Here is a 17,061-nt window from a genome sequence, read left to right as displayed (position 1 = left end):
TGGTCCTTGGCCTGAGAAGCAGCGAGTAGGGGTGGGGTCTGGGGGACTCCCTTGAGCCCCTAGCAGCGGGAAGGAGGGTACAGTGGGAGCCTGACTAGGACGTCGGTGACCAGCAATGGGAATGGCCCAGTGTGGCACCCCCACACGCTGCAGTCCTGGTGGTCCAGCTGTTCACTCCTGCAGTCCCAGTTGCCCTGCCCCCCATCCCAGCCACCCCCTGGTCTGGGAGAGGGACCTTCCCGTGAGCACGTCTGGCCTCTGGGGCCACCCTCTCCCATCCAGGGCTGACGTAGTGGGAGCTGTGGTGGGGGGGCACTCTGGCAGGATGGGAGTGGTTTGACTTAAAGGCCAAGCACTTGGGAGGGAACGAGGAGCGGGCAGGGGGTGGGCAGAGCCTCCTGTGTGGCTTGGAAAGTTACCTGGCCCACAGGAGCCTGCAGCAAGGCTGTGGCAGGCAAACGGCTTCCCTGGGCTCAGTGCGAGCGGTAGCAGGAGATGCAGAACTGCATGCTCAGCTGTGGCTGGGAGCTCGGGCTCTCTGCGGTCCAGGCACTGAACACAGGGGGTCCCTCCGGGAGAGCCAAGCCCGTAAGAAATGCTGCGTGGGCAAGCCTGGGAAGGAGGATGGTGTTTTTAGTGTGTTCTTCTGGGTGGGGTGGGCCCAGGTTTTCCCAGACCCTCTCAAACAACACGTGCTTCCCAAACCTGCCTAGCCCCTGGAAGCAGTAGCCGCAGGGATCCCCCAAAGGGGCTGACAGGCCAGCAGAGATGGTCCCAGAGGAGACTCGGGATGGAGGGCTGGGCCCCAGGTAGCGTGTAAGGCTGGAAGTGGGCGTGCTTGGTGTGATCTTCCCTGTTGGGAAGAAGAGTCACTGGGCTGAGCGAAGTTCAGAATCCTGGAGCTGGGGCACAGCCCTGTCTGGAGGGCCTGTGCCGAGAGGGCATCTCCCTGAGCCAGGCCTCGTGCTGGTAAGCGGGCATGGCACAGACCAGGACCAACAGGCAGATCACCCCCTGGAAAGTAGGGTAGGCTAAGTGGAGTTGGGGGAAAGGGGCCGGCAGCCCTGGTAGAGAGGAAGGATGGGTGACAAAGTCACAAGAAATGCTCAAGTCTGCCTTTAAAGCCAATAAGGCCTGTTATAGGAACAGCCACTCTGGGCTTTCCCTCCCAAAGACGAGCCACGCCACAGCTGGACAGCAGCTCATGTTAATTCTGGGTGTATCAGGCAGCCCTACACTCAACACACAGGCCACAGGCAGTAGCCCGACTTTTACAAACACAATCTTTACTGACAGTCACAGGCTACCAGAGCAAACCCCAAGATGGAGGGCCCCCGCCCACTCCCCTGGCCTGGGCACCAAGGTGAGTGTGCGGCCATGGTGCTGAGACTAGGGAGCAGGACCTTTCTGGCAGCACAGGGGGTGTGTGAGTATCTCAGGCCCTGAGCAGAAGTGACCCAGAGCCTGCCCTCCCCAAATCCTGCGTGGGCCCAGGGCCAGGACTCCCAGCTGGTGGCTGTCCTCACCACCTGGGGTGGGTGGAGCTTGGCAACGGCCTCCTGCTACCCAAAAAAGAGTGAAAGAAGGCAGTCGTGAAGTCAAGACATGTTGGAAACAGAGTGCTGGAGGCCAACCTGTTGACCACCTGCGTCCGGTCAGCTGTCCTTGCCGCCGCTCTTCTGCTCGGAGACTGTGGCCTTGGTCAAGTTCCCAGCTTCCCTCTTCAGGACGCTGAGCAGAGTCTGCGAGCTCTCCAGGATCTGTAAACACGTGTGACGGTTACCACCGTTCCACCCGTCAGAAAGCTCTGGCCACACCAGCACCAGCTGGTGGGTCAGAAGCACCGAGAGGGAACCCCTGAGGGGAGGGTCGTGTGGGGCCAGCAAGGCCCCTGTTGCCTCTGAGACTAGCCCAAAGCCCCTTCCACACACCCTGGGAAGCCAGGCTAGGTTAGCTCCCGCCGCCCGCAGGCAGCTCCCCGGCCCCCACCCTCCACCTGGGGGGGGGGGCTAGGAACCCCACCTTGAGGTAGGCGGCCTCGGTCTCCGCGATGGTCCGGTCGAACTCGTTGCGGGAGGCGATCTTGCGCGCCAGGTTCTCATTGACCCGAGCTAGCTTCTCCGTCAGCTGCCTCACCTCGTTCTGCAGCCGCTGCTTCTCGTCCTCCTCCTGCTGGATCTGCCGGCACAGCTCCTCGCGCTTCTGGCACAGCTCCTCGATGCCTGCGGGGACGGGGGCAGCCGGGGGGGCAGGCGCTGTGGACCCAGCGCAAGAAGGAGGGCAGCTGCCGTCCCTCTCTGGAGCCCACCGCCTGCTAGGAGGGCAGCGTGCTGCAGGGCCCAGGACTGGCCGGGCCACCTGCCCCCGAGCCAGGCTAGTGTCCCACCTCCTAGGAGTTCCAGGGTCAAGGGAAGCCCCGCAAAGACCCGCCGGCGAGCGCCTGGAAGGCAGTGCGCGCTCCAGCTGTGCGTTCCCGCGCTCGCCGCGCACACACCTAGCGCCAGGCGGCTGCGGCCCCGCCCGGTGGCTGCGGCCCCGCACGGCCTCCGGCGCCGTCCGAGCCGAGACCCCCACGCACGGACCGTGCACCCGGCTCGGCCCCGCACCGCGGGCCCGCTGCCACCTAGGCCTGCAAGCCGGCCAGCCCCGCGCCCTCCCAGCCCACCCGGCGAACCCCGCCGCGCGGCCGCTCACACTTGACCAGCTCGTTGTTGTAATTCTGCAGCGCCGCGCCCTGCTGGGTCATGGTCGCCGCCGCGGCCACGACCACTCCAACCGCCGCTACCGCCCCCCCGCCCCGCGCTCGCGCCTGCGCGCTGCCTTCCGACCGCGCGCCCTCCGCTACGTCACCGCCGTGCGCCTCTCGTGTGCGTCATCGCCGCGCGGCCGCGCCCGTCGGCTCCGGGACGCGGGTGGCGCACAAATGGCGGCGGCGGGATGCGATGGCGACTCCGGGCCTGCACAGGAGCTGTTGGTGGCCTGGAACACCGTGAGCACCGGGCTGGTGCCGCCGGCCGCTCTGGACTGGTGAGGCCCGGAAGAGGGCAGCGGGCCCGCGCGGGGTTCCCGGGACGTCCAGCCAGGGGTCCGTTAGGCGCCCCGGGCATCCCTTCCCCTGCGTCGGCCGCAGCTCCCTCTGCACTCTGTGCCTTCCCGGCTGGTTCCCGCCTGTCTCCGCCCTTCCCACCCACCACCCCCACCCCCCCCTGTATTCCGTCCTCACGGCCTTGTGCACTCCAGGCGTCCTCGCGGACCAGCGGAGCGGTGCCGCCCAAGGAGGAGGAGCTGCGGGCGGCGGTGGAGGTCTTGCGGGGCCATGGGCTGCATTCGGTCCTGGAGGAGTGGTTCGTGGAGGTGCTGCAGAACGACCTGCAGGCCAACATCTCCCTGGAGTTCTGGAACACCATCTCCCAGCGCGAGAACTGCGCAGACGAGCCGCAGTGCCTTCTGCTTCTCCTGGACGCTTTCGGCCTCTTGGAGAGCCGGCTGGACCCCTACCTGCGTAGTCTGGAGCTCTTGGAGAAGTGGACGCGCCTGGGCTTGCTGATGGGCGCTGGCGCTCAGGGGCTGCGGGAAAAGGTCCACACCACGCTGCGCGGCGTCCTGTTCTTTTCCACTCCCAGGACCTTTCAGGACATGATTCAGCGCCTCTACGGCCGGTTTTTGAAAGTGTACATGCAGAGTAAGAGGAAGGGGAGGAGGGCACGGACCCCGAGCTGGAGGGGGACCTGGACAGAAGGTACGCGCGGCGGCGGTACTACCGGCTCCTGCAGAGCCCGCTGTGTGCGGGGTGTGGCAGTGACAAGCAGCGGTGCTGGTGCGCCAGGCGCTGGAGCAGTTTTCACCAGCTCAGCAGGTCTGTGAGTACCCGCGCCTCTGTTCTTCCGGACTCTCCCTTACCGCCCTGGGTCCGGCTGGCTGGCCGTGGCACAGGGAGGGTCCCCGGATCTCTGTGCTGGGATGCCTGTGCGTCCTGTCCACGGACACCGGTGTGTCTCTGCTGCTCACGCGGTGCCAGGTTTCACGCTCTGCGTACCCTGAGAGCCTACGGATTCCACGTGCCCTTGGCCACACAGATGTCTGCTGCGGTCTTGCGTAGGTTCTCCAGGAAAGGGATGGCTCTGTTTCCCTGTAATTGCCAAACAGTGGCTTGCGGTTTTGTTCTTTCCAGGTACATGCTGGGACTAGGCCAGCATGCTGGGCAAGCAGACGGGCCTTTCCAGCCTTTTAAAGTGGAAAGGGGACATTGTTGTTGTTAAAGCCGCGTTCTAACCTGTGGGCCTTTCGTCGCTCGTGGTTGCTTGTACGGTCTTGTCATTTCAAGTGAGGCAGCAGCAGACAGCGATTAGGGAGGGGGTGGTTCCTGTTGCTGGTAGGGGCGGGGAGGCCCCGTATGGCTTCTGCTGGGTTCGTCCCAGATGCAGGGCGCACAGCACCGTGCTTAGCCTCGTGAGAGCCGCTACCCTTGCTGACCAGGGCCCGCAGCAAAAGGCCAGCCTGGGGATGGCTGCGTCCATGGGGCACGTTGTACCTGCCGTTCCAGAGCCGTGTTGAGGAGTTGAGGCTTTGGCCCTGAGAGCCACACCCACTGCTCACAAGGGGAAGGCCGGTGTCTCAGCCTGGCAGAGAAGTCAGCTGGGCAGGCAGGGCTCTGTCCTCCCAGCAGCTTTTCTGGAAGGCTTTGTTACTGAGGGCACCAGGGGGGGAAGGAGTGTGGTCTGCATGCCCCACAGGCAGGGCTCTCCTCCAGGCACAGGCTCAGTCTGTTGGAGCGGGTCAGTGCCGAGGCTGTGACCAGCACCCTGCACCAGGTGACCAGGGAGAGGATGGAGGACCGATGCCGGGGCGAGTATGAGCGCTCCTTTCTGCGTGAGTTCCACAAGGTAAGGACAGCCCTATGGGCCCTTTCCCTCGGAGGTTGTAGACAAGGTTTCTGGCAGACCCGACCCCTGGTTTTAGAAGCAGTGGGAGTATGGAGACTTGGGTGAACTAGGGCCTGGTTGGTGGGTGAAGCTGTCTTGGTGCTGGGTGAAGGCTGACCCTTCCATTCTGCCCTGGTGACAGTGAGAAAGAGCCGTGACGTGTGCAGCGAGGTCTGTGCTGAATCCCTTGACTAGAAGCAGTGTCAAGGTCTGGGGTGTGCCAGTGACAGCTCTCAGGCACCATGCTGTCGGGGACATGGTCTGAGGCTCTGCTCTGGATGCCACAGGGTGTGGAGGTGCTGGGTCCCACTACAGGGGACTGTCCAGCCTGCTCTTTTTTTTTTTTAAAGATTTATTGTTTATTTGACAGAGAGAGATTACAAGTAGATGGAGAGGCAGGCAGAGAGAGAGAGAGAGGGAGAGCAGGATCTCGCTGAGCAGAGAACCCGATGTGGGACTCGATCCTAGGACCTGATATCATGACCTGAGCCGAAGGCAGCGGCTTAACCACTGAGCCACCCAGGCGCCCCCCCTTTTTTTTTTTTTGCCTGTTCTCTTCCACCGTCTCCTGAGAACACAGATCAGCCGTGATGGGGAATCAGAGCCAGTGCCCCTGCAGCCGTGGTCTCGGATGGGCGTGAGCCCGGAGGCCTGGCTGGGACACCTGGGTTTCCCCCGGTGGCAGGACATCCAGATACTCTCATCAGTGGCTGTGTACTTGGTGGGGGAACGTATACATTCTGGAGTCCACGTGGCCATGTTGCCAAGTGCCCGTGTGCTCAGAAGGGTCCTTGGGCTTGTGTGCACGTGGCTAGTTGGGTACATGGTTCCCAGAGGTGTTTGTCCACTGAGTCAGGGGAGCGCGCTCTCCATGCCTTGTGTCAGAGCCACTGTTGCCAGAGATGTCTGGGCACTGATGCTCTGAAGGTGTGGGGCACAATGAGAGAAGGCCTGGGGTGCCCCTTTGGGGCCCATTATCCTGCTGATTTTGATGTGTCCTACTGCGTAGCAGTCGGGCCTTGGGGACTCCCCAGGACCGGCCGCAGGGTGGCTGGCTAGCTGTGCAGCCTTTCCCGGCCACTGCTCGTCAGGCTGGGGCTCAGCTCCTTACCTCCCCATCCTTGTGCTCTTCCAACAGTGGATCGAGAGGGTGGTGGGCTGGCTGGGCAAGGTATTCCTGCAGGACGGCCCGGCCCGGCCTGTGTCCCCTGAAGCCGGCAACACACTGCGTCGCTGGCGCTGCCACGTGCAGCGGTTCTTCTACGGGATCTACGCCGGCTTGCGCATCGAGGAGCTCTTCAGCATCATCCGAGGTCGGCCCCTGCGCACTGCGGGAGCCCCCTTCCCTGGGCCCTAGCCCTTCAGATCTGGCAGGCAGTGAGGGGTTCTTGGGGCTGGGGCCTCTTGAGCAGACCGGGCCCGTCAGCGTGGGCTGCCCCAGCTCAGTGTCTGGTCAGGGCAGGGGGTGACAGGGCAGCGGACACTGCTTCTGGGTGTCCACGCTCATCCTTCCAGCTTCATGTCTCTGCGTCGTCCTTCTGCACCATGGGGGTTGTGGCTTAGGAGGGTGCAGGGGGTGACCTGGAGCCCCTAGCAGGTGTCCCGCAGTGTTGCTGAGCGGAGGTCCAGCAGCTCAGCCTCGGGGCCCTGCCCACTTGCGTCCTTGCTTGCGTGCACGGCGCGTGCGTGCTGGCGTACATATGCAAGGCCTGGTGCCCTTCTGCAGACTTTCCAGACTCGCGGCCAGCCGTCGAGGACCTCAAAGTACTGCCTGGAGAGGACTGGACCAGAGGCAGCAGCTGCTCTGTCCCCAAGGCTGCCCGGAGGACACGTCTCCTCCATCCAGGTGCCGGAGCTGCGGCCAAGGGTCTGGCCTCCCTGTGCCAGGGCATGTGTGGGGAGTGGGTTTGTGCAGTCCTTGGGGGGGCCGGGGTGCTCGGCTTGATCCTTCCTTGAAGGACTCACAGGAAGGGAGGGCTGTGGCCTGCGGGCAGAGGTGGTGGTGATCCCCACAGAACTGGCCACCGAGGGAGGGGGGTTTGGGATCCAGGGACGTTCTGGGGAAAGCCCCCGAGAGTGGGGAGAAGGGGGGCCGCTCCCGCATGTCACGCTGGTACCCTGGGGAGTTGAGGTCACAGGGGCAGCCGGAAGCCCATTTGGCTGGGGTGCAGCTGTGTGCTGTCGGGCCAGCGCTCCCGGGTGCTACGCGGACCACCTTCTCCTCCTCGCCGTAGGCGTGAACCGACGTGCGACATCATCACCCTCTACATATCCGCCATCAAGGCCTGCGTGTGCTGGACCCATCCATGGTCATCCGGAGGTGGCCTGCGAGCCGTTCGCCGCCTACCTGAGGTGAGTGTCGCAGGCAGGCCCCAGGGAGCAGCTCCAACGTGAGGACCCTTGTATCCTAGCTCCGGGTGTACAGCCAAGTTCCCCCTGGGTCTTGTGGCCACCAGGACACTAGGGACCTCTGTCCTTCCTGTGGGCCACAAGGCCTGGTTGAGGCCAGGGCCCTTCCTGTTGCTGGTGCCTGCTCTGTAGCTGTCACCCAGTGCGCAGACACAGGGGCCCCACTGTGTACCCCTGCCCTCTGTCCCCTGCTCCTCCCAGCACAGAGAGACCCCAGCTTAGCTTTGCCTGGCTGGCCAGGCCCCCCAGGCTGAGGAGAAGGGGGGATCCTGGCTCAGCCTTGCCTGCGGTGAAGGAGCAAGCGACTGTCTGGTGCGCTGCTTAAGAACGTGTCTGAGCGTGGTGCCGTGGCCAGCTGCCAGAAACACCTTGGGGTGTCGAAGCTCCGGGGTCTTGGTGGAAGGGCCTGGTCTTGTTTCGTCTTTCTTTTTTTAATGATTTATTTATTTGAAAGAAAAGGAGGAAAGTGCACGCACCAGCAGTGGGGAGGGGGAGTGGGAGAGGAGAAGCAGACCCCCTTGCTGAGCAGGGGGCCCAACGCAAGGTCGATCCCAGGACTCCAGGATTGTGACCTGAGCCGAAGGCAGGCACTTCACCGACTGAGCCCCCCAGCACCCTGGTTTTGTCTTACTGTTTCAGTTCTCGGTGTTCCCAGAAAACGGTGGTTTTTGTCTTAGTTACGTCCGTTACCGCTATTACCTTTCGGGACACAGTTTGGTAGACTTACCTGAAGCGTGTGGCTAACGGATGTGGCTGCCGCGGGTGAGGTGAGGTGGTGTGGGCTATGTGCGGTGAGCAGGGACAGGCACTGAGAGGGCCAGCAATACTCACGTTCGGCAGGACGCGGGAGGACACAGTGCGGCAGATTGTGGCTGGGCTGACGGGGACTCCGACGGGACGGGGACCTTGGCTGTTGAGCTGTCCAAGACGGATCCAGCGAGCCTGGAGACCGGTCAGACAGCGAGGATGACTCTGGCGAGCCAGAGGACTGGGTCCCTGACCCCGTGGATGCTGATCCAGTGTCAGTGCCCACCAAACCTGCCCGGCCTCCGGATTGCGGGGAAGGCTCCAGTAAGGCAGACGCTCTGGTCTGGTTGTGTACTCATGAGCCCTGCAGGCTTGAGGCATCAGCTGTCCCTGCCTAAACTAGCCCCTTGCCCAGGGTGCTTCCGCTGGCCAGAGTGGACCACAGCAGCCTGTGTCCCCATCCAGTTGCTTGGAGAACAGATTTGTAGGTGGCGTGTGCACCACCAGCCCGCCCCATCCTGGGATCTGAGCCTGGACCTCATGGGCTTGGTGGGGTGGGCCCCGCCTGGGTGCGGATGGTATTTCCTCAGCGCTGCCCCCGCTGCCACCCCTGTGCCGTGCAGGCAAGTCCAGCTCCAAGCGGCGCTCCTCGGACATTATCAGCTTGCTGGTCAGCATCTACGGCAGCAAGGACCTCTTCATCAACGAGTACCGCTCGCTGCTGGCCGACCGCCTCCTGCACCAGTTCAGCTTCAGCCCCGAGCGGTGAGGCTCGCAGTGGCCACGGTGCAGCTGCCCTGCTCGGAAGGAAGCTGCCTCGTGCTGACAAGCGAGGACGGGCCTGCGCTCAGCCGTGGTCCTGGATGCTGGCGGGGGGCGTGGGGGGGCAGCCCAGGAGCTTGGGGAGCCAGGTGCCTGGGTACCCCCAGGCCTCTGCTGGGATGGAGCAGGCCCAGGGTCTGGATGGTAGCACCTGCACTTCCCCCACTCCTCCTGGCCTGGGGGTGCCCTTGCACGGTGTGTGTGGGGGTGCCTGTGCAGCATCTCCGGGTGGGGGGCACACCGCAGCCCCCCAGAGGTACATCATTTCAGGGAGATCCGCAACGTGGAGCTGCTGAAGCTGCGGTTCGGTGAGGCCCCGATGCACTTCTGTGAGGTCATGCTGAAGGTGGGCTCCTGGGGCTCCCCACCCGGCTGGCCCGGCCTCACCCCCAGCCCAGTCCTGGGGCCTCTGAGACCCCTCTCTCTTCCCCCAGGACATGGCAGATTCCCGTCGCATTAATGCCAACATCCGTGAGGAGGATGAGAAGCGTCCCGCAGAGGAGCAGCCGCCTTTCGGGGTCTATGCCGTCATCCTGTTCCAGCGAGTTCTGGCCGCCTTTCAAGGACGAGAAGCTGGAGGTCCCCGAGGACATCCGGGAGGGCCCTTGAGGTTTACTGCAAGAGTATGAGAAGCTGAAGGTACCGTGCAAACCTCCCTGGGTCGGGAACCAGGGGCAGGTGATTCTTCCAGCCCTGCTGTGTAGAGCAGTGGGTGTGGCCCTCTTTGCGGTCCTCTCCGGACGCCCCTGCCTCTGTGTTGGGCGGCGGTGGGCGTGGGGTGGGGCCCGTGTCCTGCTCCCTCTGGGAACCATGCACCTGTGTGCGTGGCGGCCCTCCCACCCTGTACTGACCAAGGGGCTGAGTGGCTCATGCCCTCCAACCTTCTGGGCTTCCTCTTCCACTGTCTACTCTCTGGTGTCTCCGAAACCAGCGGGCTGGGTGCCGGGGGTCGTACCAGGGAGAGTCAGGGAGCCCTGTCTGCTCTGTGGCTATCTGCCTCCGGGACCTCTCCAGTTACCTGTGAGGGATTTGACTTCCAGGACCCTGCTCTCTCCCTGCCATTGTCTGCTTGCTTCCCTAGAAGCTGCCTTCCCCAGGCCCCAGGGCGCTAGAGGACCAGGATGGTGCTGTCTGCTGTTGGGGCCCTGAGGGCCCAGGATCGGGCAGGAGGAGAGAGGGGTGGGCTGCAGGCCGTGTGGGTTGGTCCAGGCTTAGGAGTGCAGGTGGCAGGTGGACCCGTGTCTAGAGAGAGTGGGGGCTAGGGGGACTGTCCCTAGGTTTCTGGGGACTGGTTAAAGCAGGTTCTGGGGCACTTGGTCTGAGTTGTGAGGGGCCCCTGGGCTCCCGAGCAGAGGACACAGTAGGTGTCTGGGGAGCAGAGCCTGAGCCCTGGGGGCATCTGGAACACTCCAGAGACGGACCAGCAGCCCTTAGGACGAAGCCCTGGGAGGGAGACCAGTGGGTGAGGGGATGGAGGAGCTGGGAGAGAGGGGACAGCAGAGCGGGTAGTGGGAAAGATGGTGGATTCTCCAAGTTCTAGGCCAAGGAAGCTAGTTCTGGAGGGAGGAGGGTTCCCATCCAGAGACTGGCAAGGGCAGGAGCAAGGTAGGAGGTTCTGGAGTGGGGAGGCCGAACGGGGGCGGGGCCGTATTCAGGGCAGCACTGCACAAGGCTGCGAGGGTCTGTGTGGCTCTCACCGGCTCCCGCTGGGCCATTGGAGCACCCTGTGGTTTCTGCTGAGGACTGTGGTGAGGTGCTCACTCCGGAGCTGCCCACAGTGCACCCACCTCGCCCTGGTTGAGGACAGCTTGTGCTCACCGCCTTCTCCCTGCCCCTTCTGCTCAGGCCTGATGTACCTGACTGATGGCCATGTTTCAGCCTGCTTGTCCTTAAGACCAGCTGGATACTAGGGGAGCGGGGGCGGGCCCCAGAGCCATGTTGGAGGTCAGGCCTGTGGCCACAGTGTCTCTGCCTCCCACCAACTGAACTCTGGGCCCAAGGATCATGCTGGACACGTGTGGGTGGCCGGGCAGCCACAGAGTACCCTTAGCCGTGCCTTCTGCTGCTGGGCCTCGCGTCTGCCCCGCTGTGGGCTGGAGTGGTGGCTCTAAGGTCCCAGCCTTGGAGCCAGAGAGCCTGTCCGTGGCTCTGCTGGTTGTGATGTGGGCAAGCTGGGGGTTCTTCCATTTTCTCTCTACAAAGTGGGGTTTGCTATTGTCTCCCCCTTTAGAGCTGAGGGGCTGTTGAGAGACTCTTAGCACTTGGCCAGAGTGGCTCAGCAGTGTCTCGGGGCCTGCTGAAACAAAGTCCACAAACAGGGCTTAAGACAGTGCAAATATTGTCTCAGTTCTGGGGCAGCTAAAAGTCCAAAATCGCGTGGTCGGTAGCGGGGCTGTTCTCTCTGCAGAGGCTCCAGGGGAGGCTCCTTTCCTGCCTCTGAAGACCAGCTTGTGGTGGCTCCAGGCGTCACGTGACTTGTGGCATATCCGTCAGCTTCTGCCTGTGTTGTCACGTGGCGTTCTTCCCGCATCTCTCTCTGTCCAGATTCCTCCTTAGAGGGCACCAGCCATGCTGGGTCAGGGCCCGCTTCTGTCAGAATGAGCTCACTGGGGCAAACTGGATGTGTGACGGTCTCGTTTCCGAATAAGCTTGTGTCTGAGTCACTGGGGGTAGGACTTCAGCATCTTGTTGAGGGACACAACATACTACACTCCACTGTCCAGCCCTCCCTGATACTCCTGTCCTTCCTCCGTGCAAAACACATTCAAGCAAGGTCCGCAGAAGTCCTTACCTTTCCAGCACCGACTCCAAGTTCACAGCAACCCCAAGTCCAGTGTTGAGTATCATCTGAATTGGGGGAGAGCGTGATGGTGCAGCTCATTCTGGGCAGGGCTCCCCTCTAGCTGCGAACTTGGGGGAGCGGACGGGGAGTTGGTACTTCCAAAGGGCATCTGGGAAGATGTAGGGCCGATTGCATTCCAAGAGGAAGACTTCTGAACGAAGGAAGGGGTCGCAGGCCCCAAGTCAGTTGAAAGCCAGTAGAAGAACTTGGGTGACCTCATGGCTGTGTTCCCAGCCTGCCGGCCAGGCCTCTACACCTCCCCACTACGCACAGAGCCAGCCTCAGGTGGCTCCCCTCCTTCAGTGCAGGCTGTTGCCTGATCTCTGGGCCCCGTCCACCCTCACACACTCCTTCCCTGCCAGCCCATCTCCGTCCGGGCTCTTCTGCAGCTGTCAGTGGGCTCTGGGGTTAGAGCGCGGGTCTCTGGTGCCCTCTGGGCTCCGTCTCCTGCACGGAGCAGGTTTGCGGCCACCATGAGGCCGCCCTCCCACGCTTCCCTCAGTCCAGCCTGTGCACATGGGCCTTGGCCACCGCGTGGTGGGGTCGCACGTCCTCCAGTTTGACGGCTCCTTGGCATGGCATTCCTTCCCACATTCCTGCCAGTAGTCCCTTCAGGGCAGTCCGGGCTTCACAAGCGTGTGCCCCCTACCCGGCTCCATGGACACCCCCATTCCTGGGTGTTTGCTGCAGCAGCGTCCCTTCCCACTGGCTGCCATACAAAAGCGTCCGTCCTGCAGGGCAGCGCGGAGACCAGGGTGTCAGCAGGGCTGTGGGGTGGCCCCCTCCTGCCCCTCCCGGCATTGGGGGAGGGCTTTGCAGGCCTTACTTGGGGTCTTGGCGTGTGGCCGTGTCCTTGTACTTCAGATGACCTCGTGTCACTGGCCCCACCTGCGATGACCCCCTCTCCAGCTCAGGTCACACTCGGGGGAAGGGGTCAGGATGCGAACACGTTTCTAAGAGACAAATCTGTCCGCAGTGCTCACTGCACCTCCCGTGCTCAGTGTTAGACAAGCTGGTTGAGCAGGTGGGAGTGGGAGCCAGAGCCCCGTCCTCTCCTGCCGCTGCTGCTGACAGCCTGGTAGGGGCAGGTCAGGGAGCCCTTCCCTCACGGTTCCGCCGGGCCTCCCATGCTAACTCCGGCCCTCCCCAGGCCATGCGGACCCTCAGCTGGAAGCACACCCTGGGCCTGGTGACCATGGACGTGGAGCTGGCCGACCGCACCCTGTCTGTGGCTGTGACTCCTGTGCAGGCGGTGGTCTTGCTGTACTTCCAGGACCAAGGTGAGCCCCGGACTTGTAGCCAGCCTGCCCCCGCCATGCCTCCCCAGGGGCCTGCGCCACCCACCTGCTAAGCACCTACTGACCTCTGGGAAGCTGGGTGGGACCCACGCAGCAGGGGTGGAGGGCGGGGAAGCTCGGCCTTGCCCTGTGGGCACAGTGGCCCCGGCTTCCCTGCACAGCCAGCTGGACCCTGGACGAGCTGAGCAAGGTGGTCAAGATGCCCGTGGCGCTGCTGCGGCGGCGGATGTCGGTGTGTGGCTGCAGCAGGGTGGTGGCTGCGGGAGGAGCCGGCCGGGACCTTCTCTGTCGTGGAGGAGGAGCGGCCGCAGGACCGGGACAGCATGGTGCTCATCGACAGCGATGAGGAGAGCGACTCGGGCATGGCCTCCCAGGCGGACCAGAAGGAGGAGGAGCTGCTGGTGCGGCTGCGGGGCTGGGGGGCGGCTGCGGTGGGGGGCGGCGGTCCGGCCGGGCAGGGGTGGGGGGGCCTGACGGCCGGCGGGCATCTGTCCGCGCAGCTCTTCTGGACGTACATCCAGGCCATGCTGACCAATCTGGAGAGCCTCTCGCTAGAGCGCATCTACAGCATGCTGCGCATGTTCGTGGTCACGGGGCCCGCACTGGCCGAGATCGACCTACAGGAGCTGCAGGGCTTCCTGCAGAAGAAGGTGCGCGACCAGCAGCTCGTCTACTCGGCTGGTGTCTACCGCCTGCCCAAGAGCTGCAGCTGATGCCCCCCCGGGCCTGCCTGGGCCCCCGCAGCGCCGAGTAAAGCAGATGGTTCTCTGTCCTCTCCCTGTCCTCGTGGCTTTGTGGGCCCATCACGATCCTGTGGTCCAGGCTCTCCCTCCAGACTGACCTCCCCACCCCCGCTTCGCAGGAGCAGAAGAAACACGGGTGGCCAGGCCCCAGTCCTGGCCTATACACCTGGGTTGGGCTCCAGACCCAGAGCCCCAGCACACAAGTGTCCCTAGGCCACACCAGCTGGTGACAGCTCACCTCTGAGCCTGAAGCTCAGGCAGGAGCACCCACACTGGAGAGTTCCGGCCCCGAGCTGCACTCTGGCCTTTGGAAGGATCCCTTGGGTCCCCAGCCCTTTTCTTGGCCTGAAGGTCCAGGGGTGTTGCTGGGACGCATGGGCACAGCTGGGCATCTCCTCACGTCTTCAGCAGGAGGGGCTGGCTGTTTGTGGTTCACAATAAAGTTAGTTTCTGTGCCCTCAGACACATGGTCAGGAGAACAGGGGAAGACTTCTGTGAGTCAAGCCTCTAGTGCAGCCTGGGAGGCCAGTTGTGTCCAGAACACACAGGGGGGCCTGTCTCTGCCCCTGCCCCAGAGGTCCCAGAAGGTGGAGAAGGGTGTTGGCCCCACCTGGGCTAGTGCCGCGGCCTCTGGTGCTGGGAGCTCCTCTCTAACTGGGGCCGCTGTCCTCCCAGGTGACAGAGGCCCCCGGGAAGGCGTCTCCACCCTCCTGCTCATGCCCGCCCAGGCCTGGAGCCAAGCCTGCTGCCCCTGCACACCCTTGGGGTCCCCCCCCCGGCTGTCTTCCAGTGCCTACGCCACCTCTCCTTGGGCCTGTTGCACAGGGGCCCTGAGGTCAACCCTCTTCTGGGACTTCCCCTTCTTACCCCAGAGCATTCTGTTTGCCACGGGTTTGGAGGACAAAGTGGTGGAAACTAGGCATGTAGTCTTAGCAGGCAGTGTCTCCCTCCCTTGGTCTCTGTCCACCACCAAGGCTGCTGTGCTGTGGTCACTTAGAAGAAGGGGCCTCCCTCTTTCCTCCAAATTCTGGGTGGGTGCCCTGGGGCCTCTGACACCCGCCATTCCCCCCACACGGAAGGGCACCGGGCACCAGGCTGAGTGTACCCTTGTCGTCCTAACCAGGATGCAAACCTGCTAGACTGGCCTGGCAGGGGGCGGCGTCCACCTCTGGGCGCAGCGCTCCTGCTTCCTGTGCCTTTGGACATGGTTTGTGGACAAATGTGGTTTTAGCTGTCTTGGGTTACAGCATGAACAGGTACAGAGGTGTGCCGGAAACTGCTGGCTGGCCCCTGACTGCTCCCCTAGGAGGGGTCACTTGTGTCAGGAGTCAGGGAGGTCCCTGGTGGGCAGGGGTCACCTGGGGCCCCTCTGCAACCTTGCCCGTGGTGCCCTGTGGGCACCATTTGAGGGGGGCAGTTCCTCCTGCTGCCTGGGTGGTTTGCTTGGTCAAGTCCTTAGGGGAAGAGGGAGGGGTGCAGGAGGCCAGGGAGGCGGCTGGGGTTAACCCTGAAGATGCCAGCCTGCAGGTGGGCCCTTCGGGCAGTGGTTGGCCGCTTGACGGAAGATGCGCCATGTCCGAGCCAGCTGCCCCCAGGGGAGGTGGTTCTGGGAAGACCTGTGGGCAGTGCCCCCCCACCGCCCTGGGGGGTGGAAGGACCCTGGAGGTTCCCCTGGACCTGAGCGCTGGTGGGGTGTAGGCGAGATCCTCCTCAGGACAGCCAGTGTGAGGGAGGGCAGTGAGCACAGGTGTCCCCCTCGACCCCTGCTTGTCCCAGCCTCCAGGGATCCCGAGACAGAACCAGGCCCTCCCCTCCCCCCACAGGTTTTCTAGGTCACTGTCTCTGCCTTCCCAGGGGCCTGAGCATGGGTGTCATCCCCTTTCCCAAGAAGCACCATCCCCCAAGGCCAGGGCAGCCCCATCCTTGCCTTGGTCCTGGATCCAGCAGGGCACTCTGAAGTGGCTCCCAGGCCCGTCCACCCTACCTGCCCCACCCCAGAGCAGCCTGCCCAGAACTCCTCCACTCCGGCCCCCAAGCTCAAGTGACGCGCCAGCTGAGGCCCTGCCCCCACCCCTCCGCTTCAGAACCCCACTGTGAGGTCAGCGCCTTCCGATGGGTTCCGTCCAGAGGTGTGTGGTGGGGCTGGGGGCTGGACATGGCCCCCTGTCCCCAGCCTGACTCCTGCCTGGTTGGCAGCCCCCTTGGCCGGATATGTTTGTCCCTTTTGCTCAACCCTGCTGCAGGTGCCTCCTCCTGCCCCCAGCCCTGTCCTTGCGAGGGCCCCTCCTGCAGCCTTCCAGTGGCCGCCAGGGGGAGGGGCGGCCCTGGGGGTCCTCCACCGGCGGGTGACACGGGCCCTGTCTCTGCAGCTGGAACGTACTGCGAGTGCAGCCTCGGCCTCAGCCGCGAGGCCCTCATCGCCCTGCTCGTGGTGCTGGCGGGCATCGGTGCCAGCTGCTTCTGTGCCCTCGTCATCGTGGCAGTTGGTGTCATGAAAGCCAAGAGGTGCATGAGCCCCAGGGCCGGGATGGTGGGTGAGGGCCACAGGGCCGTGCTGGGAGAGGGGCGTCTGGCCCTGGGTGGGATGTCACTAGGAGCTAGGGGAACGCCATTTCCCAGGCCAGGTTGTGGAGAGGTGGGGGGACGTACTTCCGGGCCTCTGGAGGCCAGCCCCACTGTTCCAGGATTCACTCCTCCCTTTGTCCCTCCAGTGAACCATGCCCCAGACACATGAATAGCAGGTGAGTAACCTCAGGGGAGGACCCCACAGGTGAGCCTGGCTCCTGCTTCCTGTCCCCAGGGCGGGGGTGTGTGTCATGTGCTTCGGGAGCATGAAGGAGCACTGACAGGAGGCCCAGGACTGCCCTGGGAGGGGAGTCAAGGCCTCGTGAGGCCTGTGATGGTGGCTGCCTGTTGCCAGCCTGGCCCGGCCCCTGTCGTGCAGGCTGGTGGGGCACTACGGGGTCCAGGAAGATCGCATGGATCTACACACCGTGCAAGTGGGGCCTCCCGTCATGGACCCTGACCTGGAGGTCTCTATGATGCCACCTCTGGAGGAGCAAGGCCTCATGACCATCCCCATGGACCCCATGTCCCCAAACGTGACTGTAGTAGAGGAGCCGCCCCCTCTCGCCCCCCCAACCTGAGCAGGGCTGCAGGCAGCCTGGGGGAGGGAATTAAACAGTATTGAGTGCTTCTGCCCTGTCCTCCCTGCGGGCTTCTCCGCCAGCGGCTGTGCAGCTGCGCCACGGTGGGGGGGGGTTAGCATTCACCCGGGT

General features: G+C 63.7%; 3 protein-coding genes and 1 long non-coding RNA gene across 4 annotated transcripts; 3 read left to right on the top strand and 1 right to left on the bottom strand.

Annotated features, from left to right (window-relative positions):
- Positions 1-1,265: 1,265 nt before the first annotated feature.
- Positions 1,266-2,827, bottom strand: SSNA1 (SS nuclear autoantigen 1). Its single transcript, XM_047700658.1, has 3 exons — positions 2,695-2,827; positions 2,023-2,222; positions 1,266-1,760 (listed from the first exon to the last, which is right to left on the bottom strand). The coding sequence occupies exons 1-3, from the start codon at positions 2,744-2,746 to the stop codon at positions 1,656-1,658; spliced, it is 357 nt and encodes a 118-aa protein (XP_047556614.1). The 5' UTR covers positions 2,747-2,827; the 3' UTR covers positions 1,266-1,655.
- Positions 2,828-2,923: 96 nt separating this feature from the next.
- Positions 2,924-14,244, top strand: ANAPC2 (anaphase promoting complex subunit 2). The gene is given in 22 exon segments (XM_053447790.1): positions 2,924-3,055; positions 3,241-3,697; positions 3,700-3,863; positions 3,866-4,095; positions 4,751-4,883; positions 6,061-6,235; positions 6,649-6,775; positions 7,166-7,203; positions 7,206-7,235; positions 7,238-7,274; positions 8,172-8,209; positions 8,212-8,283; positions 8,286-8,356; positions 8,707-8,843; positions 9,171-9,246; positions 9,335-9,436; positions 9,438-9,539; positions 12,893-13,022; positions 13,202-13,272; positions 13,275-13,292; positions 13,295-13,441; positions 13,541-14,244. Coding segments are annotated over 22 exon segments (2,700 nt in total). The 3' UTR covers positions 13,754-14,244.
- Positions 14,245-14,691: 447 nt separating this feature from the next.
- Positions 14,692-15,718, top strand: LOC125083774 (uncharacterized). The gene is made up of 3 exons (XR_007122362.1): positions 14,692-14,814; positions 14,907-15,047; positions 15,607-15,718. It is a non-coding gene; the product is annotated as an uncharacterized LOC125083774 (long non-coding RNA).
- A 29-nt stretch (positions 15,719-15,747) lies between these two features.
- TMEM210 (transmembrane protein 210) lies at positions 15,748-16,980 on the top strand. The gene is made up of 4 exons (XM_047700656.1): positions 15,748-16,026; positions 16,153-16,288; positions 16,495-16,524; positions 16,728-16,980. The coding sequence occupies exons 1-4, from the start codon at positions 15,939-15,941 to the stop codon at positions 16,927-16,929; spliced, it is 456 nt and encodes a 151-aa protein (XP_047556612.1). The 5' UTR covers positions 15,748-15,938; the 3' UTR covers positions 16,930-16,980.
- The last annotated feature ends 81 nt before the right edge of the window (positions 16,981-17,061 follow it).

Source organism: Lutra lutra, chromosome 13, assembly GCF_902655055.1.
Source record: "Lutra lutra chromosome 13, mLutLut1.2, whole genome shotgun sequence".
NCBI classification, from domain to species: domain Eukaryota; kingdom Metazoa; phylum Chordata; class Mammalia; order Carnivora; family Mustelidae; genus Lutra; species Lutra lutra.
Note: the sequence above shows the minus strand (reverse complement) of the source record. Positions and strands in the feature narration are given on the sequence as shown.